At 40.0% G+C, this 25,946-nt stretch overlaps 1 protein-coding gene across 1 annotated transcript in view; it reads right to left on the reverse strand.

The window, feature by feature from the left end:
- The window catches only part of pde4d (phosphodiesterase 4D), a 32,223-nt gene extending 14,345 nt beyond the window's left edge, over positions 1–17,878 (reverse strand). Inside the window, exons 1-6 of the mRNA XM_022757840.1 lie at positions 17,755–17,878; positions 8,538–8,729; positions 6,775–6,811; positions 6,600–6,676; positions 6,123–6,172; positions 659–771 (exon numbers count right to left, since the gene is read on the reverse strand). Coding sequence (XP_022613561.1) covers positions 659–771; positions 6,123–6,172; positions 6,600–6,676; positions 6,775–6,811; positions 8,538–8,729; positions 17,755–17,819 — 534 coding nt within the window. The 5' untranslated portion in view covers positions 17,820–17,878. The remainder of the gene's footprint in view (positions 1–658; positions 772–6,122; positions 6,173–6,599; positions 6,677–6,774; positions 6,812–8,537; positions 8,730–17,754) is intronic.
- Positions 17,879–25,946: the final 8,068 nt, after the last annotated feature.

The raw sequence follows: 25,946 nt of genomic DNA on the forward strand, positions 1-25,946 counted from the left end.
CCTCGGGCTCAAATAGCAACTACTATGGGTTGATAAACACTTGGCAAATGAACAAGAAGAGAGGTTTGATTGCAAAGGGGCAGGCCACACACAGATTATACTGTACACATTAAAATCAATCAAATCAATAATGTATAATGTGTTTGATCTAGCTGTTCCTAGTAGTTTTTGCAGGATAGTGCTGCACATCAGCTTGAGCAATAAACAGAAATTCTCTGCCACTGAGTGACCATATAGTATATAGTATAAAGGAGAATTGTAGAATTTAAAAAGAATACTTAGCATTTTTATGTTACTTCATTCATAGGGATGTATGGAAATGCAGTTGGAGGTGTGGATTGATTTAAAAAGTCTGCTAAAATGCTGCATTCATGAACAATTTATTAGAAAAATAACCTCCTTTATCTGAAGTTATCCACCAGAAATAAAGATCAGTATTAACACTGTGCATCATATGCATCTCTTGCATGGCACTTAATATATACTATATGTGTCACAAAATCGAAACTCGATAGCATGTCCTGGGTAGCAGCTTCCGCATGTTTCATGAAATAACACATGTAGTGTATTCCTACAACTGTGCATTTTAAGTCTAAAAAAAAAAACAAAACTCAACAATGAAACTTTGTCTAAACAAGTTGGTGTAAACTTTTCTTACCTTGTTGGAGGCCATCTCGCTGACTGAGTGTCTTGTCTGCAGCGTCTCCAACTGGTCCAGGCACCAGTCCAGCTCCTCCAGGGTCTCAGTGGCCAGTTTCTGGTAGGCCTCCTCTGCAGGGGCAAGACAGGAGGGCAAGGGGTCAGTTAGGGCCCGCTTCAGAGGGCTAGTGGACGGTCCAGGCCCGGGGTCTCCCACCCCACAAACAGCTAAGCTGGGATACCCCGAGTAGACACATGGGTGACTCTTCATACTGGACAGGTGGGCCAGCTGTGCGGGCCTGGGAGTAGGGCCTTGTTGTCCTGTAGCCTAACCCAAAGATGAGCAGTCACAGGTCAGGTGTAGAAAATCTCACTGATTCCCTTGGAGAAAAGAAACCTCCAGTGCAGTGCTAAAGTTCAAATCCTGGATTCCTCCTTTCAAGAGTAAGTCTCACACCATCCCAGGGAGTACAGTTGCAGGTGATAGATGTCAAAAACAGCCACCCCAAGTTAGTTCTGTGAGTCCAAACGAATGTTAACAGTAAGAGAACCACAGCAGAGAATACAGAGGTATCCCACAGAGCAAAAAACTGAAATCTCCCACAGACAGACTCACACAGACAGACTCGCACATTATCACCCATACATAGCACACATATCACACTCAGTGATCTTGGTGTATGAGGTTTACTCTATCATTCATAAGAGAGGTGTAATTCCAGTCATGTAGCAGGATGAACAGCAGTCTGCTTAGCAGGCCCATGTCTGCCATAGGAGGGATGGAGGGAAGACAGGGACGGTGGAAAAGAGGATCCAGTGAGAGGTTCAGAAACAGTCAAGATCCATGTCAATACTGTCCAGTACGGAACACACACGAGATTGTTCACAGCATCCTCACATGGTTAACAGATACAAAGACATCCCTCTCTCTCTCTCACACACACACACACACACACACACACACACACACACAAACGCAAACAAGACACACACATGCATACACACTCACACCAGAGGAAATGCTAACCATAACACATCATGATTTTGTCTCCTTAGCCTTTCTGCTAATAAAAACATCCATGGTATCCGGGAAGCAAATGGTATAATCCGGTGCTGTGTGTGTGCTGGGTAGTGTTTCCTATAGATGCTGTGTGTATAGGGGGTGGGCTGCTGTTGCTTCGGCGTCCCTGGTAGCCAAACGTGCTGCTCTCCCCAAGCTGTACCTAAAGCCTGAGAGGACTGCACTGTGGATGGGGAAGGGAGAGTGACAAGATATGGAATGGAGTGATACAGGAGGGGAGCCAGAGCTGCGAGCTCCCTATACTGTGTGTGTATGCATGCTAATATGTGTTCAGCATACAAATACACCAAAACAGACAGGTAAACAAATAGATGGCCGGCGATACGGTAAAGATGGCAGAGCTTGAGCATCACAAGCCCCACCTCGGAGTATCCTTCACTTTCTTTTAATTTGAAATTGAAGACATGCCTCTCTCAAAGTCAGCCTATGTTAACAGAAAATGTCACCTTGTCAGAAGCCAATTAATATTGATGCCTTGACTAATTTGGGAAAGCACAGGCTTTTAATGCTATGTGATCGGGGAGGGGAGAGGGGAGAAAGGGCGGGGGGGGGGCTCACTTTAGCTGTAATTAAATCACACAGAGAGAAAACAGTAGTAGCAGATTAAAATAAAACCAAACCAAATTTATTTGCATGATGCCTTATCATATCAGCATTTAGATTGTCTTAAAGCCCCTTTGGAAAAATGCTGTGCTGTCTACATTTAAGTTTAAATGAGAAAATTTTTTTCACTTATCTTTCATTCTGGGACATTTTACTGATGGATAGTTTACAGCTCTGGGTTGTATGAGTCGTTCTTTAGCTCCTGAATATTTCAAAGGGTTATCACAATTCGGAAGGATCAATTATAATATGTTGTATACTAGGTTTGGAAACATGCATAACATTTTTGTTTCCATGCAGGTCAACCTACTGTAGAGACTTGACAGCTAACCATCTCTAAACCACTTTTGTCACCTCTTATTTTCAACAATACCCCCCCCCCTCCTCTCTTGCTTCATTGTCTTTGACAAATCTCTCCCTCCCTCCTTCCATTAGTTCCCTTCCTCTCCCACACTCTTCGTTTCCTCCACTGATCTCTGAACATCCTTCCTCCTCCCTCTTTTGTCTCCTTTCTGTCTCTCCCCTCTTTCTTTCTCTCAGTCTCCCTTTCTCCCTCTGTCTCTCTCCCTGGTGTGGTGTCAGTGGCTGGGGTGCTACTCTTTCTGACAGCAACTGCACTGACGTCAATGACATTCTTCTCATGCTTAGTGCGACATCAGACACCGGCGCTCGGAGAGGCCACTCTGCTGCACAGACGCAGGGCTGCAGCCAAACTATGTACCGGAACAGCTCGACAGTGAAGTCGGACTGTGAGCGGGAGAAGATGCGAGAGGAGGAGGAAGAGGAGGAGGACGGAGAGCCTAGAATAATCAAATAGCAACTAGTTATACTTTTATAAAACAAAGCTGTAAAATATCTATAAATTGTAACAGAATTGAACAATTATTTTCATTATAATTTACTTAATAATGATGGGTAATGGGTAATTACTTGGTAAATAAAATATTGGAAAATAGTGACAAATGCCGATCACAAGTTCCCAGAGCTCAAGGTGATGATATTCAACCCACAAAAGGTAAAAAAAAAACTTAAATTTGAGATGTTGGAATCAATTAATAACTATTTTTTTGTAATGCTTTTCTTTGTTTATATTTCCTCAGATTACTTCCATTCTGGTCTTGTGTTCACGGACACTATGGCTTTTTGTTCCTCAGTATTCCTCTAAAAAGGGAAAAGGACGATATTGGCAAATATTCATCTTTAGCATGTCCTGTCTGCCCCATATGGAAAGAAAAATAATTATCCATCATGTTAAATCCTACTTAAGATGTCCATTTAAATAAAATGTCATATTCATTTGAGACCTGATATGAGTAAGTACCTCAAACCCTCTTTTTTCCATGCACGGGACCAAGGAGAGAGGAAAAGAAAGCGTGATTTAGAGTTGTGGCCTCACTCACATTATAATTAACTTTATATCCAGATTACAAACCAAAGGTATGAAAAACTGTAACAACATTTTGGACTGAGTATATGGGATGTTAAATGTTACAAAAGAATATTGTCTGTATATGTAACGTGAAAGTCTAGAGCATAGTTTGCTATGAATCAAAGTCTCCCTCTCTATCTATTTTCATCCACGGTAGGTGAAGGGTCACACAGAATTACTGGTAATTTTTTTTTTTTACATCTGAGAAGAGTCTAAAATAATTTTCTTTATCTCAACAGTAAGTTAGAGACAGATCACAGAAAAATGCTTTGAAAAGCAGAGAAAGAGCCAGGAAGCCTAAATATAATCCCACTTTTGACTGAGTTACTATTAATTATACTTCCTTTATTGTCTTTCTCTGCATGGTGACTTATTCGCTGCCTCAGTAACTCTTTGCATTTCAAGTAGTCAATATTCTCAAACAATCATGTTTCATGACTCACAGCTGTCACCAGTTTATGGCAGGGCTCATAATGGCTGTGCACCAGTGTGATTATGTTCTAAATTTAGCTAAATGTCACCAGTCCCTCATATATAAGCAGGTTATGCATCAGGAATGTGATTCCTGGGGATGACTGGCTGGAAAGATCTCCCTTAAACATGGAAAAAAGCAAATTTTGCTCTGTTAATATTTGAGTATTTTCATTTTTGTGCACTTAATAATAATAAAAAAAACGTTTTTACCCTCATTTACAATGTGCATGAATGTGTGTGTTGTATGTGACTCTATGTGTATCTGAGCAAGTGTCATAGGGATCAATTTACTAAACAAAACAGTGAAATTATTTATCAATGGTGAAGGTTATATGGTCTCTCCTGCAAACACCAGCTAGGTTACAGCCATTGATACTGCTAAAGAGCAAAGTGACTGTCAAGGACAAGTCTATTATTGCCATCTAAGACTGTCTGTGCCATGTCCTCCTATGAACAAAAACTCACCTTAAAGTAGGCCAGACAGGCTGTGCGGTAGACGGTGTCTGTCTCGTGCTTTACAGCACATCAGACTATCAAAGTCAGGTATGACTGTATACTGAAGTATTGATAAATCTATGGTTATGGATAAACTGGTAAAACATAGCAGCCTCATGGCACTCCATTGGCGGCTGTATTGTGTAAACCAAAACTTAACACTTGAGCATCTTTTCAAAGATTCTTTGGCTTGTCTCCATCACCACACCCTTACAGATCTAATATAAAGTACAGGAACTGGTTTCTGAAAATTTTATATGAATAAAATTGGAATAATAATTCAAGAAAAAAACTGATTAAGAACATAAAGATCTGGTGGTCGACAAACTGTCTGTAATGATCAATATACAACGGGTGGATATGACTGTTAGCTTGCAACGGACTAGATAAGAGCAGACAGTATGTGAGTATATGTTCACCTGTCTTGTCAAACTGTAACTGTTGCTTTTCAGGAACCGACTGAAGACAGCACCCTGGCTGTACAACAGAAGCCACAAAGAGCCGAACTTATCCAAACTTTACAGAAAATGCTAAAACAACAGCGAACAACAGGAAAATATTGGGTCTTCGTTTACTAGTTCTACTGTCCTTTTTATCTCTTGTCCATTAATTTGCTCAAATGAACTCATCCTCTGCAAAATATGTCATCCATATTTTTATTCTGACCATGTTGGATATTATGATCATGTTCTTTGGCTCCCTGCACAGTATGCCTGTGTTTGCCAGCACCATGATAATATCTTACAATAGACAAAAACATCACAGTTACAACACTGTTATATCAGTTTTTATCTATTTAGCTTCCAGTTGTAAGTTGGTAAGTGCATACTACTACTACCACTACCAATTCTGCTCATGCAATAACACCTTAAGTCTTCCTATTTAGCATTTATGAGCAATATATAAACATTTAATGAACGTTTTGTAACACTATAATGCAACTGTAAGCAGATATAAGAACATTTTTAAGTGTTTATTGACAAACAGTATTTTTCAACAGTTATAACTTCTCCTGTGGAGACATATTTGACATTATTACAACTTTGTTTTATACTCCAGTCTCCATTTATTGGTGCCCAAAGAAGGAGTTATAGTTGTTGAAAAATATTTCAATAATCGCTTACTGTAAATCTGCTTACAACCCCATCGTAGTGTGTAATGAACCCTTTATTAAATGTTTGGATGCTACTTATAAATGATAAACATCAGTAACAGTGTTACCTCTACTGATAATATTTACATTTTGTATGGCAAAAACTGTTCCTGATTATCAGACCACACATCAAATCTCACACACACACACACACACACACACACACACACACACACACACACACACACACACACACAAACACACACACAGGAGACACAAGTTATCATCCCCCCTCACTGTCCACATACCTGTGAAGGTGGTCTTGGTGATAGGTGGTGGGTTACACATGGGTGATCTCCTGTCAAGGGTGAAACAAACACACACACACTGAGACGTTTCCTTTCCCAAAACAATACAATCAGTAGTTTACTAAACATATTCATTAAAACTCTCCAAATGACTCTAAGCAGTTAGGAAGCACCATTTCTTTTTGCTCATTTCTACAAATATTAAGGAGCACCATACCTTTACACATATATACATATATATATACTACTGTTGTTGTAGTACTCAATAAGAACAGCAGAGGGCGAGCCAAGCCAAACTGTAAGCGAGCACTGGACACAGTTCCATCAGGTGGAATGACTCCAAATCACTGGCACTTATTTAGTAAAACATCTTAGTCAAGTGTCTGTGGTCAGATATTGCTAGCATCATCGTTGCCTGTAACAAACTCTCTCCTCCAACTAAGAAAGTTTTTTTATTTCTATTTGAAACAAACTTACTTATTGGACGCTCTGTCTTGCTGTAGATTAGTTAATGCACCAAAGTTGTTTCGTACAGTTCTCAAGCTGGCAAGAACCTGAAGGGCACATGACAGATTAAGAATCATACAGCATCATGAATTTATGGCAATATAAAACATGAGGATAAGACGACAAAACTGGCACAAGCGCTCACCTGTGCAAATGGTGTTACAATCATATCGTCACCATGACTGGAAGAAACAAACAGAGTGGCTTTAATGTTAGATGCAGGTCTATAGTACAATGACATTCAACAACAGTGTGCTCATGCTCTGCAAAGGTCAAAGGGGCGGAGGGGGTGGGAGGAGCAGGGTGTGTGTGTGTGTGTGTGTGTGTGTGTGTGTGTGTGTGTGTGTGTGTGTGTGGGTGGGGTGGTGGGGTGGGGTGGGTTGGGTTGGGGTGGGGGGTCATCACATTAGATTAGTTTCAGCGCCTCTGATGCACTCAGTCACAGTGACATGTTTACTCAACACATCAGCTAACAGCTGAGGCCCTACTTCACAATGTGTAGTAGTTTCAAAACAGTTTCTGGTTTCACTAACAGGATTGAGGGGGTTTATTGTTGGACATGTCTCTATACACATAAAGTAGTTACGTTCTAGCTAAAGGAATTATAACTGTAAACTTTGAGTCAGATTCCTGCTGACATCCGAGCTACATTATGACTGCCAAGACTGTCAACAGTTGCTCAGGTGACAGGAGTGTGTTAGCGTCATCAAGCTTCTCCCCTACTGCTACATTGTACTAGACCACAGCCACGTCACTCACACACCCACTGGCACGTGAGCCGACATGCCTGGCATGAAAGTCAAAAGAGACACAGACTTGCCAGGTCTCCTATTGCAAGACAAACAGAAGGTATTGAGAGTAAAGATGACTGTATAGATAGATGTTCACCTTTTACTTAACTTTTAAACCTTTTAGGACACAAAGACGCTGCTCTAACTCTGTTTTCTTGTACTGAATTTCCTCTTAGAAATTTCTGGACTATCTTCCTCTTTGTTAAGTACTTTACGAAAAATGCTATTTAATCTTTCACAAGTTTAACTTGATTGTTAAGATGCATTATTAAGAATTTCATAAGGAGAGCTGTCAAGACAAGTTGCCTCCCACTAGCTATATCTTGTATATGTAATTCAGCAGAAAAAAAAGATATGAATAAGAATGAGACATAAAGGATTAACTGTAACAATGGTTAACATGGTAACCAGATAGTGGGTGTAGGTCGATGGAGGTTGGGGTAATACTACAGAGCAAAAAGCAGTAGCAGTAAGGAGGAAGTCTAAGGTTACTGTAGGACATATTTTTCATTTGTCTTGTCTTTTCCTGTCGACTGGATCGAAATGCCAGGTTTTAGTCAATATTTTTATTTCCTCCAGCACTAAGTGTACAGTAACTGTAACTGGATAGCCACCATAGTGTGGGAAATGGCTATCAACATATACACTGATCCAGAGGATGCTGGCTGATTTGAGTGTTCCTTTCTACAGCTGTAAGGTGATGGGGAGTTGGTATTGTAAAATACAAATGACCAAGTGAACTCAGAACTTAAACAGATTAAATGCAGTGCACAAATCCATTCCATTGACCTTATGAGTGATACAGGCATAATCAACAATTTGGAAAAATGTCAGAGACACATGAACTGTGCTTGTGGATACTTTGTCACTGACCATCGCATTTGTGCTACTGGATGTGGCTAAGAATAGATGTGACACTACACAGTCAGCTGTTGGTCATGCACACTTCCAACCAGGGCCAAAGTGATCAGCATGGCAGCTTTAAGACCTGGTCTGATAAACATCCAGCCATGACACAGATTCAGAGAGGCAGAAAAAAGTAGAACTAACAGCATTCAGCACAATAGGGAGCACTTGGGTTCATTTACGAAGGTCATAATGAACATAATGCACTCACATGTCACTGGCAATGGAGGAGTTTCGAGACATAGACTTGGGCGAGAGGTCGTAGTCACTGTCGGAGCGGTAGAGGAACGACTCTCTCCGTTGGCTGTGGACAAAATTGGCCTGCAGGATGAGGCCTGAGCCCGGGCTGGCCATTGGGTCCAGGGGGCTGCGACCTGATGACGTGCCATTGTCCACGTCGAAACTGCACATGAAGAGAAAGAGAAAGAGACAAAAGTTAGAATATGACAATGCACAGTTGACACTATTTTATTCAGTATTATAAACAGAGAAAATGTCTGAGTGCAGAATTTAAAGTTTAAATTCTGATGATATTTGACTGGTCAAGCAACATTGGTGATCATTCTGAACAGTGACACTTATGCTAAAGAGTCAAAATGTACGATGCAGCATGTCTGATTTTCTCTTAACAGACAAAAGATGAGAGGAAGGATACAGTGCCAATCTGACTGCCGCCTAAAACGATGCAAACCTCCCCAGAATTTTTACATACCACTTCTCATAAAAGTACAAACTAAGCATGCATTAATAAATTAACCTCATTTACTAAGTGTGGTCTATAACAGATTGTACTGTGCTGACATAACTCATCTATTCACGCCTAAATAAATCAGATTTTGTGCAAACCTTAATTACATGACTTTAGAACCTACTCACATATTGACTAAACCAACATCAATGTCTTTTTCAAATACAGCAGCAGCCTCTGCCATATATTTCCATATGTTGGTGTAGACTGGCTAAATGGTCATGAGCTGTGAAATTCAAAGCAACACATGACATGCCCTATACTAGGCTCCACACTACTCATGCACTGCTGCCAGGCATAAATTTGCTCATATCCGTGATTTATTAAAATTATAATCAGCCAGTCACTCATTATCTGGCTGATTATTGGATGATTATGACTGGTGGCAGACTAATTGGCACATCCCCAACAGTTAGAACTAATGCAGCAATATTCAAAGCCATCTACATAAAACCACAAGCGATATACTTTGTTTAAACTGTGCACAGGGCCACAGGGAATACCTCTGCTCTAACAATGCCACTGACTCACAGCTGAAAGGCGTTTCTAAACCACTGACACCATTTCCCACTGCAATGTCACGATGAGCTCCTTAGTCTCCTAGGTGATTGTTTGCCCAGGTGATGACTAATGCCTGTCTCCAGGGATATCTGCCTCATTGCTAGGGCTACCAAGCAATCCCATAATCCCCTCTGGTGTGGATGCTGAGGTCAGGGGAGGATTCCCCTCAGCGCGATGCGTAATACACATTTGTTATCATCATCCTTTCTATGGAAATAGCCACACATTTAATCTAATGTTATCCATCCACCCATCCATCCTTAACCAGTACAGGACACCCTGCCAATGTTAGCATTTTCATGGCTGTTGCCAGTATGTTTATACATGTGGAAGAGCAGAAGATGTCCTAAGAACAGAAAGAAGAGTGCAAGTGTACATATACTTGCGTTTGTATGGTGTAGAAAGTACGTTCCAATGCAGAACTTAAAACATCCAACTAAAATATTCATTGTCATTACACAATGAGAAATGACTAATGCTGCTATCAGTCCCCTTCCTGTTTTTCATCCTGAGGTTGTACGTGTTCTTCAGGATATTTCAAATTTTCAGTAACAGATGACTCACTGACCTCTGATAGGTACAGGATATTATCACTTTAAATTGTGTTTATCAAGTTTGGTTTGTAGATCTGGAAAATCGGAGATTGCGCTCGTGAGTGTTTTGTGAGAGATTATTTTAATAGGAGGAAGTCGGTCTTCCTGCCCAAAGGCCATGTCGTGGACAGAGTCCAAGACTCAGCCTCGCACGCCCCGAACTACAAGCATTTCATGTTCCGTCTATCTGTTGAGAGTCAGTGTGTCAATAATATCCATTCAATGCACAGTCTATGAATTACATTCATGATATAGCAGGCATTCTTTAAGTTAGGAGCCAGAATGCTACATTTTAACATAGCAAACCTAATATATCCTGGTTAACTGTAGCATAAACCATCCAAAACAAGAATAAGCAATGACTTCTAAGTGCAAAGGGCCTGAAAGAAAAAGTAAAATAAATAAGAAAATAAATAAAATATTATTTACATATATATTTCTAGAACACTTTCTACATTTTCTAGTGCAGTTACTTCTAACATCAGAAACAATAGCTATTCGCTGTGCATCTGAACACACTTGACACAGCCACAGGAAAATGCAGGACATGCCAAGCATATTTTCTTCAACAAATAATTGGCTAAAATGCAGTGCTATCTCTCTGTGATCTCTCTGAGTGGCAGGAGCTGAGTCTGAGCTTTAGTTTTGGAATGAGATATTTTGGCCGTCTGCCTGATGACTGAGTGAAGGGCAATCGTATTGTCCTCGTCCCCATCTCTAACCAGGTCTTAGGAAAACACACAGACACAATATGTGAGTTACAATGACTCCAGCAAGTTTTCTCCCCAGTTGTGTTTGTCTTATCTTACACACATCACCCCGATCTCTGTCCCTCTGTCTTTCTATATTTAGTACTAGATCAAAACCATGTCACTCTAAACCAGTTTTACCTTCACACATACAGACACATACTCATACACAACCCCCAATCTACACCTTCTTTTCACATCGAGCGATCCATCTGTTATATTCACCCCAGGTGAGAAAGCCCAGACTCACACAGGTGACTTATACGTTGTCATTCCTGGGAACAGGTCAGTCTGTTTTCCTGGGGTTTTTGTGCGCGAAGTTTGTGCATCATGTTTGCGAACAAGAAAGAGACAAAGATGACATATAGAGAGATAGTGAAAGTGCCGAAACGTGAAAACAAGCATATGTTTAACAGCTGATTCATTATCACTTACTCTGACGTCACGGCCTACACTGACTCTCAGCCAAACCTCTGACACATAACATATCTCCCGTCACAGCGTGTGCAATGTGACTCCACAGACACGGCCTTTTAGGTGAATGACATGAATAATCTTTGCAACCAGCTCCCGAAGGTATTGCACCAGCACTGACATCGTAGTGCGAGGAAAAGAAAAATGTCAACACCCCTATGACTATGTTGTGAGAATCAACAGAAAGCATGATTAGAACTCACAAGAGGATTATTGTTGAGATGGGAGGCCGAGATAATGGAAAACCACAGTTTACCCAAAAAGGGAGTGATACTGAACCGAGACATAATCGGCAAGGAAGGAAATATTTGATGCACAAACACTGGACGGATGACAGAGAGCTCTTTCAGGCTGCTCCAGATATCCCATCTGCAGAATATCACTGCTTACAGTTGCCCTCAACTCCCGTTCACCATCCACCTATCCCTACCATCTTTTTTTGTTTTTGTGCTAGAAAAATTCTACAAATTTTACATTTGGAAATAGATTCTACAGTTATAATTCCATTTGCCAAAGTGGTTTTCTTTAGAGAAGTCAAGTTATTTACTGCATCAATTTTGACATGATTATTTCAAAACAAAACAAATACAGGTAACATCTTATTTCAGTAACATCCATAAACTGCAATGCAAGAGACAGTGTGAGCTATGAAATTATTCTTGTAATAATGAGATATAATTTTTCACATGTAACCACATCTAATTGAATGCAACTATAGAACCTGATGTAACTCCTGCTGTTAACTTGATGGTATTAGCCATCGCAGTTCATTTCCATCTGCCGGAGGTGTGTTTTTCTTTCTTTCAAAGTCTGTAAAAACTCTCTGGAACAAACTTGTGACTTTAGGGCTATAAACTTCAATAAATTGTCTCGACTATTTAATTCCTGTCAGAAATGCATATGTGTAACCCATATATTTCACTTGACTAATTCCTGCAGCAAGCATATTTTCCTTTTAGACACTGAAGACTTAGAAACTTTGCTGTAATCAAAGCTCAATATTTACCTGATGTCTAAAGACGGTTCATTGGAAAATGAAAAAAAGACAAATAAACTATGATAAAAGTAACACAATGCTGTGAAAGGCACACAGAGGTAAGTTTATTTAGCTACAATAGCCCGCAGATACACGAGTAGACAAGAGGATGACCTGCAGGGACATGGTTTCCCACAGGAGTAGAGTTTCATGCTTCAGCTGGAGGAAAAAAAAAGGGCTTGTTTGTTGGCAGAAAACTTTTCAAATCCACTGTGAAAGGGCAATGCTACGTTTAAACACAGAAAACTTAGTTGTAATGGTACTGAGACTGATGAGCTGTGGCTCTTGTGACTTTATATTGTAGGACACTGCTGGGTCACATACAGTACATGCCTAAGGACACTGCAACACTCTTTTATCCTCTCTCTCTCTTTGGCTTTCTATCAGTTCTATCTCCATCTACTTTCTCCTTCTCCATCTGTCTGTCTCTCTCTCTCTCAGACGCACGCACGCACACACACACACACAAAAATTGCATAGATCAATGACTCATTCATTTTCAGCCCTGGGTCATTTGAGCAATTATAAACACTGCAGGAGTTGACGTGACAGAGCTGTGAGGAGACGTACTGGAGAAAGAGGTCAGGGCATAAGCGTCTTTGATAAATAATCAGCTGAGGGATGCATAGTGCAGCTCTGTTTTACAACAATCATTCAGAGTTGGTGTACCAGAAAATGTCCAACATTACCAGACACAATATGTAATGCAAACATGATGTTTTGGTCTGTTTCTAAAGTGCAAGTTGTGCTGGGTTTATACAGAACATCTAAAAAAACGTTCACCTTAACTAAAATTGGGATAAAACTGAAGATAAATTGACCAAAAACTATGAAAAACACTTTCCAAACACCATCTTGTAGAGTAGTGTGGATCAGAGCAGAGCTGTGTGTTGAAGCAGACAGAGGGAAGACGACACTTGATTTATTTTAGAAGGCTGTGAGGATACAGAGGGGAGCAGGCAGTGGAGGAAGGACAAGGAGAGGCATGTCAGACCTGTGTGTGTGTGTGTGTGTGTGTGTGTGTGTGTGTGTGTGTGTGTGTGTGTGTGTGTGTGTGTGTGTGTGAGAGAGAGAGCATTCAAGTGTCTCTTTTTTATGAGGATTGTGAAGAGTGTGTTCCCCCTGCATGCATGTGGTATCCTTGACAGTGTTCTAAATGCAAAACAGCAACCCATGACTTGATAAAAGAAGAACGAGACCAAAGGTGAAACACACAGATGGCAGAGTGGGCACAGTGACACATTCAATACGTATGTCATCTAATGGAAAAGCTAGCTTGGCTTGGTGATGCTACAGAGCCAACATCTCTGCTTTACATGCTTATATGACTGATAACTTTAAAAGTATATTGTAGCGGCGCCATGCAGTTAGAAAAGTTGGTGTCCCAGAAAATCAGAGAAAGGTAGAGTATTAGTTAGTATTTAGAAAATGTTAACTACTCTAACTGTCATTGTGTTTTCAAAAGACAATGATGAATCCCACCAGAGATAACAGAGGAAAATAGATCGTCTTGTCATGTTAATTTACTAAACTAAATGTGTTGTCAGGTAAAAGGTATTTAAACCACCAAATATGTCATGGCTTTATCACCACCACCTAATGTTTTTACTTGATTATCTAAAGTTGTTAATATTTGTATTTACATCAATAAACTAACTCACCAAATGGTAGTGAGATATTACAATATTTTTAACTCCACGTCGATAATGGGACAATATTTTTAGGATGTTGAGGATCAATACCTAGCTTGACTTATCTGACTGGTTTGGCATTGTGTCAGTGTGAGTCTTAGCCTTAACTTGTATTAGTTTCTATTATGGAAAAGTTCTTGCAGCTACTTGTGTTAGTACAACATTAAATACTGATGCATTGAGACATTTGTTGTATTTTGCTAAATGAAAAACAGGTTTGGTACAATAATTACATTAAATTCCTTGTACTAAGGCACAGAAAAAAAATATTATTTTGGTATTGATACTAAAACTCAGGTACCATCTTGACAGAACTATCAAAAAATTTCAAACAATACCCAGCTCTAGATACGTTCACAAAATTGTATCTCTTTCCTGTAATGCAGCATTTAAGATCAGAAAACAGTTAAGCTGTAACAATATCACAGAAACAAAAGTTTGATATCAGGATGACATTATACTGTATAGCTCAGGTGTAGGTGTAATTAAGTTATACTGTAATATCAATACACTGTATGTCGTGACATAGTACAGTTTCTGGAAATTCAACTGAGAAACTTTTCATGAATAAATATAGGAATGTCTGTTTCTGACTAAGGCAGCAAATCAAAAAATTTTTTTAAATCCAATATGTACATAAAGCAGTCCTGCTCCTTGATTTAAAACATTGCCCACAATGCCAACTCACTCAGAGATATTAAAGGGGTATTTCATGGTATATGATGAAACAATACATAATGTATTGTCATATCTCCCAGATTAAGGTGTAATGTGTGAGCTCATTCAGTTCCACTGTACTTCTAATTGTTCCAACTTCTAATTCTCAACACTGCCCTCTCAACACCAGGGCAAAACATGAGACATGTGACAGAGGATACAGAAAAACAATTTGTGAAGAGGCCTGCACCCACAGGGCAGTCAGGCCAAATAGATAAGTGGCTGACCGCTCGCTGATAACTAAAACACGTTCTCTATCTGGCTCATACTCACACACACTCCTTCTTAGTCACACGTTCACTCATGAACGGAAGCACCCAAATACACACATACTGTACACTAAGTGAAATCAACACCCACCAGGCAGCAAATGCTACAAAATGGTCTTTGGCAGATAAATGAAAAAGGATCTAACGCCACATTGGCTAGAACATTAAAAAGCGCAGCTTCTAATTAACATACAGGACACCACTTCACAGAAAGCTGCACTGGAAAAAGGTAGGGGCACTTATTTAGAAGAAAGTTATACTATACTACATTCTTTTGTCTGTCTAAAATGATCCTGAGGGGTTTGCACTCTCTTGCTGTCTCGCTCTTTCTTCTAGTCTTTCTTGCCCTGCCAGGTATAAGCAAAGTGAATCCTTCACTTTAGTCGTGACACTGCTTTAGTGCTCGCTGTCACTGTGCCATTCAGAAAACTCAGTCAATCATGCGACACATACAAAGAGATCACCATGGCAATGCAGTGTCATATGACCTCACACAGCAAAGCAAACCAGTTCTGCCTCCGTATACATAGAGGTCCACTTAAGTATGAACCTATTTTCGGTCCTATTTGTCATCTCAGGTCTGGCTTACTAAAGGTCAAATGTGGAAAAATATGTTAGATAACTTGCACTATGTCGGGCCCTATGAGAGGCCAGACAACACGTAACCTTCAACATTTACTGCCTGTCTGAGATGCCCAACTGGGGGCTGACAAAGGCCAGATGCAAACACTTGAGTTCAAAGTCACACATGCCCCACTTCTCCACGCTTTATCTCAGCACACTATAACATCACTTCTGGTTTTGAAGTGAGTAAGAGGCGCTTCAATAGGTGTTGAGCTAATAGGATTTCACAAACATCCGATCCTCCCTATTCCTCATCCTTCACCTTTCCAAAAGTCAAGCCATATTTACTGAGCTAACATGCTGATGGATAATCAAAAGTCTCTGTACACAAACCTACATTTACACGGATGGGTGGAGTGGGGTCTGTTTGAGTTTGGTCAGGCTAGGGGGCATGTCACACACCCGGACTACAACACTGTCTTAAATATACACCCAGAGACACACACAGGGAATTGTCTGCTCAAATACACACACACACACACACACACACACACACACACACACACACACACACACACACACACACACACACAAAAACATTCACAACATTAACAGCTGAATTATCACCTACAATTCAGGTTTTTTAAGTGACTAAGTAACTAAGAGTCACAAATCTACTTTAAATATCAAGTACAGAGATAATAATTATGAAAGACAAAGCAATGATGAGAATTAGTGAAAGAAGCCTAGATAAAACAGTAAATAACAGAAGAGAGGAGGGCAGGACAGATGGAGCAGGCGGTATGCTTTGTCCAGCTGATTACTGCTTTTGGTAGCCATTCAAAAAGATGGCTCATACGAACCTAACATTGCCAGATCCTCAGCTTTCCACATGAGAAAAAGCTACATTCTGCACTCCGTTTTCTAACACTAATATCCGGTTTATGTATAACCACACTATGCTTTTACACCCTCTCTGCATCAAACCACATCACATACTGTCTATCATCAGCACTGCTCAGAGAAACTATGACCCTCAAGACCTAATTAATATGTCTTCATTTCACACAAGCGTCATTTCCTGCTGGGGACGTTGTAGAGCAGATTAATAAACTGACAATGTGAGAACACTGTGAACCCTGCAGGGAGGTCCGACAGGGTTCAAAAACATGTTGTGGAGTAAGCTCCCCACTGCCACAACCACCACAACCATCACACGGACACAGTGTATTTATCCAGGGTTGTTCTGATCCTTTTTACAGTTATGCCTAAGAAAACCACAATGGAACAACTGTGAACATCAACTTCCAGGGAAGTTTCTTACCAAGCAATGAGTGCTGACAGGGAAGGACAAGTTGAGACAGGAGGGGGGAGGAGACATGAGGGGAGGCCAGGGCGAGCTGTGCCCCGGGCACTGCACCCTGCACCCTGCACCCTGTATTAATCTGGAGCCATGTGCAGACAGGAGAATGTACGGAGCGACTCAACACATTCCTCAATGGATGATGCCTTTGCTGTTTTACAAGCTTGTGTTTTAAACAATTTTACAAGCTGATTAGACAGCGAGTTCTTATAAAACCACACTGAGGGTAAGACATCAGGGTCATTACAATAACACCAAGTGTCATGTCATTATTGAGTTAGGCTGATGAAGTGTAATATACACTGAAGTTAAGGACAGAGTTAATCTAATCTTCTGACTTCACAACAGGAATTGCACAGAAGAACTGACACAAAAACCACACACTGACATATATACAGGGTACAGAGAGTTTTGCAATGAACCAGGGGAGTTTTGATCGTAGAGAATGAAGCAAAGAAAACAGTTAAAAGATCAACAAATACACAGCACATCGAACCAACAGGGACAAAAAACGGAAAGGAACAATTTGGGACAAAGCTAGTGTGGCAGAGGTAAAGTATTTCACAGAGCAACGAGCAGGCAGATGGAGAACAATAGAGCAACACACACAACAGGATTGACATTGAAATGTTGCCAGCAGAACAAAGTTCCCCAACTATTTACCATATTCCCTCCGTGTTCTTCAATGAGCTGGTAGAGCGTGACCGGGGTTTGAGAATGATACTCATGGTCTGGCTTTTCCTTCCACATCCACACACACTACATGTGTACACGGCACACACACACACACATGTAAAGCCACACACACACACACACACACACACACACACACACACACACACACACACACACACACACACACACACAGACACCCCCTCTAGGCCACCTGGAGTCCACTGGCCACAGTCCTCACTGGTTTGAAGTGATCCAGTGGAAGCTTCAGTCCGGTGGAGCGGTCAGGTCTGCCGAGCTGCTTGAGAGTAAACCTGAGTTTAGTCAGATCAAACCCTCCGTCCAAAAGTGTGTCACACTGCTGCTCCCCCTCGAGCTCTGAACGTTTGACAGTAGGTGGTTCTTTACCCTGCTCTCACTCTATCTCTCACTCACTTGCACTTATCTTTCTTGCCAGATCAGTATGTGATCTTCCTCTTTCCTAATCCAGCACAGAGTATTTTTTCCTGACTGGTGGAAATAAGATCTCCTCCCACGTTCCTTTCCTCCCTCCTTACCTCTGTCTGTTTTTCTCTCTTTTTACAATTGTGTCCCTCTCTCTGACTTACACGACTCTCCTCTTCTCTCTCTGTCTCGCTGTTTGCCCAAGCTGCAGCTTGGGTATGTCTAGAGTGGGAGGGGTTGTTTTGGTAGTAGTAATTCCTGAAGGGTGGGACTTGTATCCCTCAGCAATCCTAACAATCGTCTAAAGTGTCAATCACTCGGCTGCTGCAGTAACCTAAAACCAACAGCTAAAACATGCCAATGATCTGGAGAGAGTGTGCAAAGAGTGTTGGATGAGTTTCATCGTGTGATTCAGCTATAAACTGAGAAAACCACAAATTAACTGAAAAGCTTGGGCTTTTTTTGGCAAGAGTCAGAAGTACAATAAAGGGTTAAGAATGTATTGGTGCTTAGTAACATTATTAAAATTGAGAATATAATGTGTAGGAGTGAACTCAGAAGATATCTGAAGGGAAAGGATGACAAAATTAATTTTACTATTAATTGTAACAAGTTATTTAAAAAATGACTATGAACGAATATTTATCCACTGAGTCTGGTTTATTTATCCACAGGCTAACGCTAATAAACTAACTTGTCAGCTTAGTGAACTGTACAGATAAAGTATGTTTTTGATTGCCTACACTGTTTTAACATTTCATTTTGTCAGGGCTACATATGTGGTTTGTATCATTTTCATTTCTAATTTGTTTATGGCGTATATACAGCAACAGAAGCATTTGCGAGCGCACAACTTTTCTATAATGTTAAATGTCTGATGAAAGCCACTGTGGCTAAAATGTGTTACAAAGTCTGACAACGTTTTTAAGGCCACTTTGCGCCAGCCCTACATTTTTTATGCCCTGCACAGAGGCTTAAAAACAGAAAAGACAGTATTAAACTACAATGTGTATCTTTCCCCATGGTCTCAAATTTTATTTACTACAGTCATGAATTGCGTGAACCAACTAAACTCATTTCAGCATCCTCTTCAGAGACTTATTATTACTGTACATCCACCTCAACAGAATGGTTTTGTTTGTCTTATTATCCCAGGACACAATAGGTTATTTGGTTTTTATGTGCTCTCACATAAAAAAAAAAAAAAAACTAAAAACATCAGCACTGCCTTGCTGGCTATGAAATGGAATCACCAGTGTGTTACTATCTGTAAAAAAGGTGTGGAGAGAGTGGAGCCCAGACAGCATCGTAGCACTCCACCAGGCAGATAGGTGCATCAGTTGTCTGGCATGCCCATCACGCATGAACGAGTCAAGCAAGCTACTCCACCTTTGAATGCGCTGTATGTGGATTAGTTATGTTTGTATCTTATAGGTTGGAGGATCACAATAGGCCACCAATCAATCAAGTTTAAAACACAAAAAACTAAAAATGAAGAACAATGCAAAGAAACATGTTTGGTGAGATGTGAAAGTCAAGATGTAGTATGGATGTACCATTTTAGCCTGGTTATAAATATTTACATGCATGCATGAGCAAATGTAACGACACAGTAACATTATTGCAGAAGCTTGCTTTCTACCATCATCTTGCATCGGAATATTTCTAAATTTTATGTACTTGTCTCTGCTGCAGTCATCTATTGGGGATCAGGTGAAAACAGCATTAGACAATAAAAAGTAGAGACACAACAGTAGCTTGGTCCCTAGTTGTTGCTCCAAGAAGTAAAAATCAAATCAAGAGCATTAAATACAGAAAAAAACACATCACATGTAAACAGAAACACAGATACATCAGCATACACACATTACTGCAGCCCCGTCATCTTGAAAGCAGGGAGAATATTTACAGGTCATCAATAATGCAACTGGCCATAGACGTACGTACCAAGAGGATGACATCAGTCAGAGGACACTAGTCTTTTGTTCAGGAAAGGTGTGGGTCCAAGATTTAGAAAGCAGTAGGATAAAATGCATCCACCTCTAGTTATCATGAGGAAGAATAAATTGCTCAATACACCAATAGACATAACACTATTGTCATCCATGCCACGGCTACTGATGCTTCATTGTCAATAATATATCTGTGCTTTTATGTCATGGAAGAAAGGAGTAAAAACCTACAGGAAAAGACAGTAATATGACAATTTCTTGTGTACACATATGCAGATGGAGAGGCAGACAGAAACATGCACACCAATGAGCAAAAAAAAAAGTACTTTAATGTGCACATTAACCAGGCCCTGCACTACTAATCTGAAGGTGCAATTGTGAAGGTGAGAAATTACATTGTGTGAATTGATTTAAAGGTCGACTTCCTTCCATATCACCATGTGTCCATCAGTTTCAAATTTCATGCCAGACCAAGAATGGACACTAATGAAAGACACTTGTGAAGCCTTTCACTCCTAACTGACATCTCCTGGACAGTGAAGCTGATTTCACGCTGGCAGGTTTGATGGTTTGTATGTTTTATCTTTTATTCTGCTTTATGTAAAACAGCTAAAAATGTGACTGTGTGTGGAGCGCTCAAAGTGAGTTACGGCAAGTTGAATAGGCACATCTAATGCTTTCAATGCAAGAGCTTGGTCAAAGTGGTGAAACTAATCCTATTACCACGGTCTGCATATTACATGCGGTCAAAGAAAGAACAACAAAAGAGAACAGTTTCCTTAAGAAAACTGGGGAAACCAACCGCTTTTCCTCTACCTTGAAACCAAATAAATCTCATGATGAAAAACACAACAGACAACATGAAAGAACACACACAAGAAGTATGCAAACATTCTCAACCCCATGTCACCCTGCTAAGTTCAGTATTTAAGAAACTGAACACATTTATACCAAATGATTTTAGTTTAAAGACAGAAACAATCAGCACCGAGTTCAGAACATGGAAACCAATATTTAACTTATAGCATGACAGTCACACAACCGGTTCTTGTTTTCATCTCTTGAGAAAAAGAATGCAGCCCACAAGTGCATGCATCCATTCACATAAACACATACTGACACATAATGACCATTTCATTTTGGGCTACACTACTGCCATCCACAGGAAACAGAGGTGTAAGACAGTCCTAGTCAACAGGGGTTAAATTTGCAGGGGAGCAAGAATGTTAGTTTGCCCCCATGTCAGAAACAGACTATTCATATATATTTATATTCAGCATAAAATCAAGGAGCTCAACAATATGTATGCTATAAAAAAAATCAACAGCTTATATGAAAATTTACATTTTCTTATCAAGACAGATCATTTTTCTCTTAAAGGTGATAAAAAAATCAACCAATTACAACCTAATACCAAAGTTGCAATGACTTTGCTTATTGATTTCTCACTATTATACAGTAGGGAAATGTGTCCCATTAATGATTGATTTTTTTCTACATCCAAATTTAAATCTGAATTGATTAGACAAAAACTGATTCATTAGAAAACAGTGAAGATGCTAATGTGCTATGGATTTACAGCTTACACTGCCATTCAAATCTTAGTGTAATACCTGCACTATAAGAAAATTTAAATACTGAAAAAATGACTGTGAGCAAATAAAACCAAATAAATAACGGAATGACTGAAAGAATGAACTGAATAAGTATTATTATGTTAATGGTGACTTACTAAAACACTTCTTGCACACATCTAATGACCATCACTTTAAGAGTGAATAACAAATTAGAAAACAGTTTGATGCAATTTATGCAACTCAGAGAGACACCACTGCCGCCTAGTGGTAGAAATAAATATTATTCTTGTCATAAAAATGAACTGCATAGATTAAGTGACCACAGTAATTGACAAAATTATTGATTTTGTTAAAAAAAAAAAGGCCTCTTCCATGAACCAGGCTCAGTATATGGTGCAGATAAACATACTCAGTAAATGCTGATATAAATAGCACTTAACTAAGGAGCAGGCAATGAGCACAGATGGCTGGGCCACAGTATTGACAAGGCTCTCTCTATATCTATATGTCTACACACGCCACCAGCCATTACCGCTGCTTCATATTCAAATACTATAGAGGCACAAACACACATTGACACGCAGTTGAACTCCGTGTTTATCCACACACACATACTACCAGACACACAGAAAAAACAGGCAAGCGGGCACAGATGTACATCAGATGATAGCACATCTTAGTTTAGTCTGGGGTCGCTGAGTACATGTTAGTCAGAGAAATGTAGTATGAAAATGGGTCTAACAAGGTTTTAACATTTTCTGTGTGAGCTTTAATGGACAGAGAGTGCTCTGATGATTAGTTTACGCTCCGCTCTGGTAAGTGAACGGACCTGTCCTCCTGAACACCTTGATGTTTTAGATGATGAGTGGATGGAACCTGTTTATTTATCATTTACCTTGCTCTTAACCATGTTTTGTAAAAGCAGAATATATGCTGCTCTTGGAACACACAGAGAAACACAAACATGCACATACACACAATTACACACACGTCAGGCAGAATAAACAGCAGAACTACAGTTTCGGCAGAGCTCTAACGACACAACCAAGCCGCCAAGCAACGGCCATTTACACAACGCTCAGTTATGAACACAGCTCCAGTTCTGTGTTGTCCAGGTGGAACGATTCATCAACTAATGTTCTGATAAGAGAGAACACACACACACACACACACACACACACACACACACACACACTTTGTTCACAAGTCATACAAACACATACAGCCACACATATGCACATTACACAGTCACAGTTTCCACACATAGAGCAATAAGAAAGACACTTTTTAAGCTCCACTGATGTTCAGTTTCATCAAATGTTCCTCCTGCCTTGTCCTACCACATCTAAACTCATTTACTCCATCTCAACTTCTCACATGCAACATGTTAACTATAAAGACAGAGCAACCCAAGCAGAAGCTGACATTAAGTAACAACACTGAATACCTAACTATCTAAAGAATGCAGATAATAGAAAATGGTTCCATATGAAAATAAATCCTACAAATTCATAGTACAAGAAAGAAAATTAAGGTGAAGGTCCATTCCCTGACATGCCCTCCCACAAACTGTTTCAGTTCCAGTTCCAGAGATCAGTCATACCCTCTCTTGCCACGAGGTTTGATGTCGATGGGCTTGTTCGTGGCATAGGGCGAGCCGTTGGAGCAGGCGTGGCGGTAGCGGGCTATCCTCTCCAGAGATAGATAATCTGAGTTCACTGGCAAACTCATTTCGGTCAAGCTCTTAAACACTACCACACATACACTTGTGTCAAATCAGATGAAGAAATAGAAAAGAGAGGATAGATAGAGTGACAAGCCTGACAAAGCTATCTAAGTGGGAAGGAGGGAGGTGTGTGAGGAGAGGGCTCAGCATGGGTGTGACTTGAATGGGGGAAAAGATGGAGAGAGATGGAGCATGAGAGAGAGATGCAGGAGAGGGAGGAGCAAAGTGCAGAGGTAGAGCAAACTAATTTATCTTTTCTCTCAGATAACATGAGTCAGTATTGACAGCCACAAGAGCTGTGATACTGTAGACTTGCTGCAAAGTTACATAATCATGTTACATGTATTGTACAAATCTATTTCAGTTAAAGCTTTATGATGAATTTGAGTAGTATGATGATTAGGGCAAAGTAACACATCACAACAATAAAGTTGGTCCCACTGCAATTAATGTTAAAGTTTTTAATCTTCTGTACACGGCTAGTGGGTAAAGTTGTGCTAGAACCCCAACTCAATTATATTGGCCAGCATAATTTATTTTGTACTGAATTTATCTGGGAAGGCCTATTCTTTACCTTACCAGAGTGAGAGATGTGTAGTGGGGAAGAGCAATTTCAACTCAGGTAAAAGCGAATGTTCAAATTTTATCAGCGGTCTTAGGCGAGATGTGTATGTGGCATTTATTTCATTTATAAAACACAAAATACTGGTTTTAAAACAGGCTAACAAACATCCCATGTAATATACCTTTGAAAATGTTTTTATCTTTATTCTATATCCATTTTTCAAAATTTTACTGAGGCTCTTTGAATCAGCTGAGCTGTCATCCAAATGTAACACAAGTACATGTAAGTACAAGTTCTAACTCTGATCTAAAATTAGTTCAAAACTTACTGATTTCCCAAATATATTCAAGGATTCGGGCAACAGGGAATAGTATTATCAGTAAAGACATAAAGCCTTGAAGAATGACTTCATTTTCTTCATGTAGCTAAAATACAATATCATATAATTTGCAAGTCAAACAAGCTGTTGATAAACACTACAGGGAAACAGAAAATCAAGCATGACTATTACATAAACTACACATTTACATAACTATTTTAAGTTAAGAAAATTTGAAACTGAAACCACAACCAAGAAGACAAAGTCATCTAATGTCATGGTATTATTATTATTGCAAATAAAATGGTCTAATTTTATTTAAGAAATTTTAGTTCACTTGCTATAAAGCCCCCATTACATCTCACCGTTCAACCTTGGTAATAGCTTTCCTCCACTAGGGGGAGCAGAGCACCACATTAAAGAATCTAGACACAACAGTGCAACGTGTAATATAAGAAATACATGTCAGATTAACATTAGTAACTGCAGCTTGAGCCAACGCATTTCCAAGAGTTAGCGGCGCAGATATGTGTATTACATTAATTTTTTGAAAATGAAGCATACAGCCGTGTGGGTAAAGGATGCCACAATATTAGGAGCTGCAAGTGCAACAGGACCAACTGAGCATGAAGATGTATGGACTTAAATAGTGAAATGAGATTAATGTCATTTGTTATCATGTTGTATGGTTTTCACTTTCAAGATAAAATGTAAATCACTCCAACTGATAATTTTCCTAACTGTTCTTAGCTGCCAGCAGGGGGCAGTGTCCTCTACAGGGAAACTGCTGGTTCCTCAGCTCAACCACCAGCAGCACAAACACGCAGAGTGGTGAATCTCTGCGGAGTTACGGCTTCTGCTCAGCTCTGACAGATGCAGCCAGCATGTGACAACAGCTCCTGGGTGGACAGGGGGGCTGTCAAAGTCACAGACACAACGACAGACACAACAGGCTTCTGCACTCGCACTGAACATCACCACATCAGCACACCCACACACAGATGCACACATACACACAGACGTGCTGATTATAGGCACAAATACCACAACATGTACAGGCAGATGAAATGCACGAAGATCAATACAACAAAGCAACACAGACCTGTACAGAACCTTACAACCTGTAACACAGGCATATGTTTGCCTGGCTGCCGAGTCGGCCACACACTGTCAGTGCCGGCAACGAGCTGTGACAGAGCGCATCAGTCAGTGTCCCTGAGGCACAAAGCCATAAAACAGGAACCACTGTATCTGAATACTGAGACCTCGACATACAAGTTACATCATCCCTTCAAATATACGTGGGTAATACAGTTCAAGTATATGTTCTTTATTCCAGTGATATATTGTAAATCATATTTTAAAGGGAATTAATTTAATTATGATTCAAGCTGGGAAAGAAAAAAGGCATAAAATGAAAAAAAATCCACATTTAAGTTATCAACAAAGTTATAAAACAGTCTATTTTATTGTTGCAAAAATAAACTATGCATGAAAAGTAACACACCTTAAATGTATTTTACCTGACACCAATATAGAAAGGCAGGCAGGGAAAAGAAGGCAGGGGTGCAGACTCCATAGCTTAAGTACAAAAGTGCAT

The sequence above is a fragment of the Seriola dumerili genome, unplaced genomic scaffold (genome assembly GCF_002260705.1).
Source record: "Seriola dumerili isolate Sdu_G_001 unplaced genomic scaffold, Sdu_1.0 BDQW01000290.1, whole genome shotgun sequence".
Taxonomy (NCBI): domain Eukaryota; kingdom Metazoa; phylum Chordata; class Actinopteri; order Carangiformes; family Carangidae; genus Seriola; species Seriola dumerili.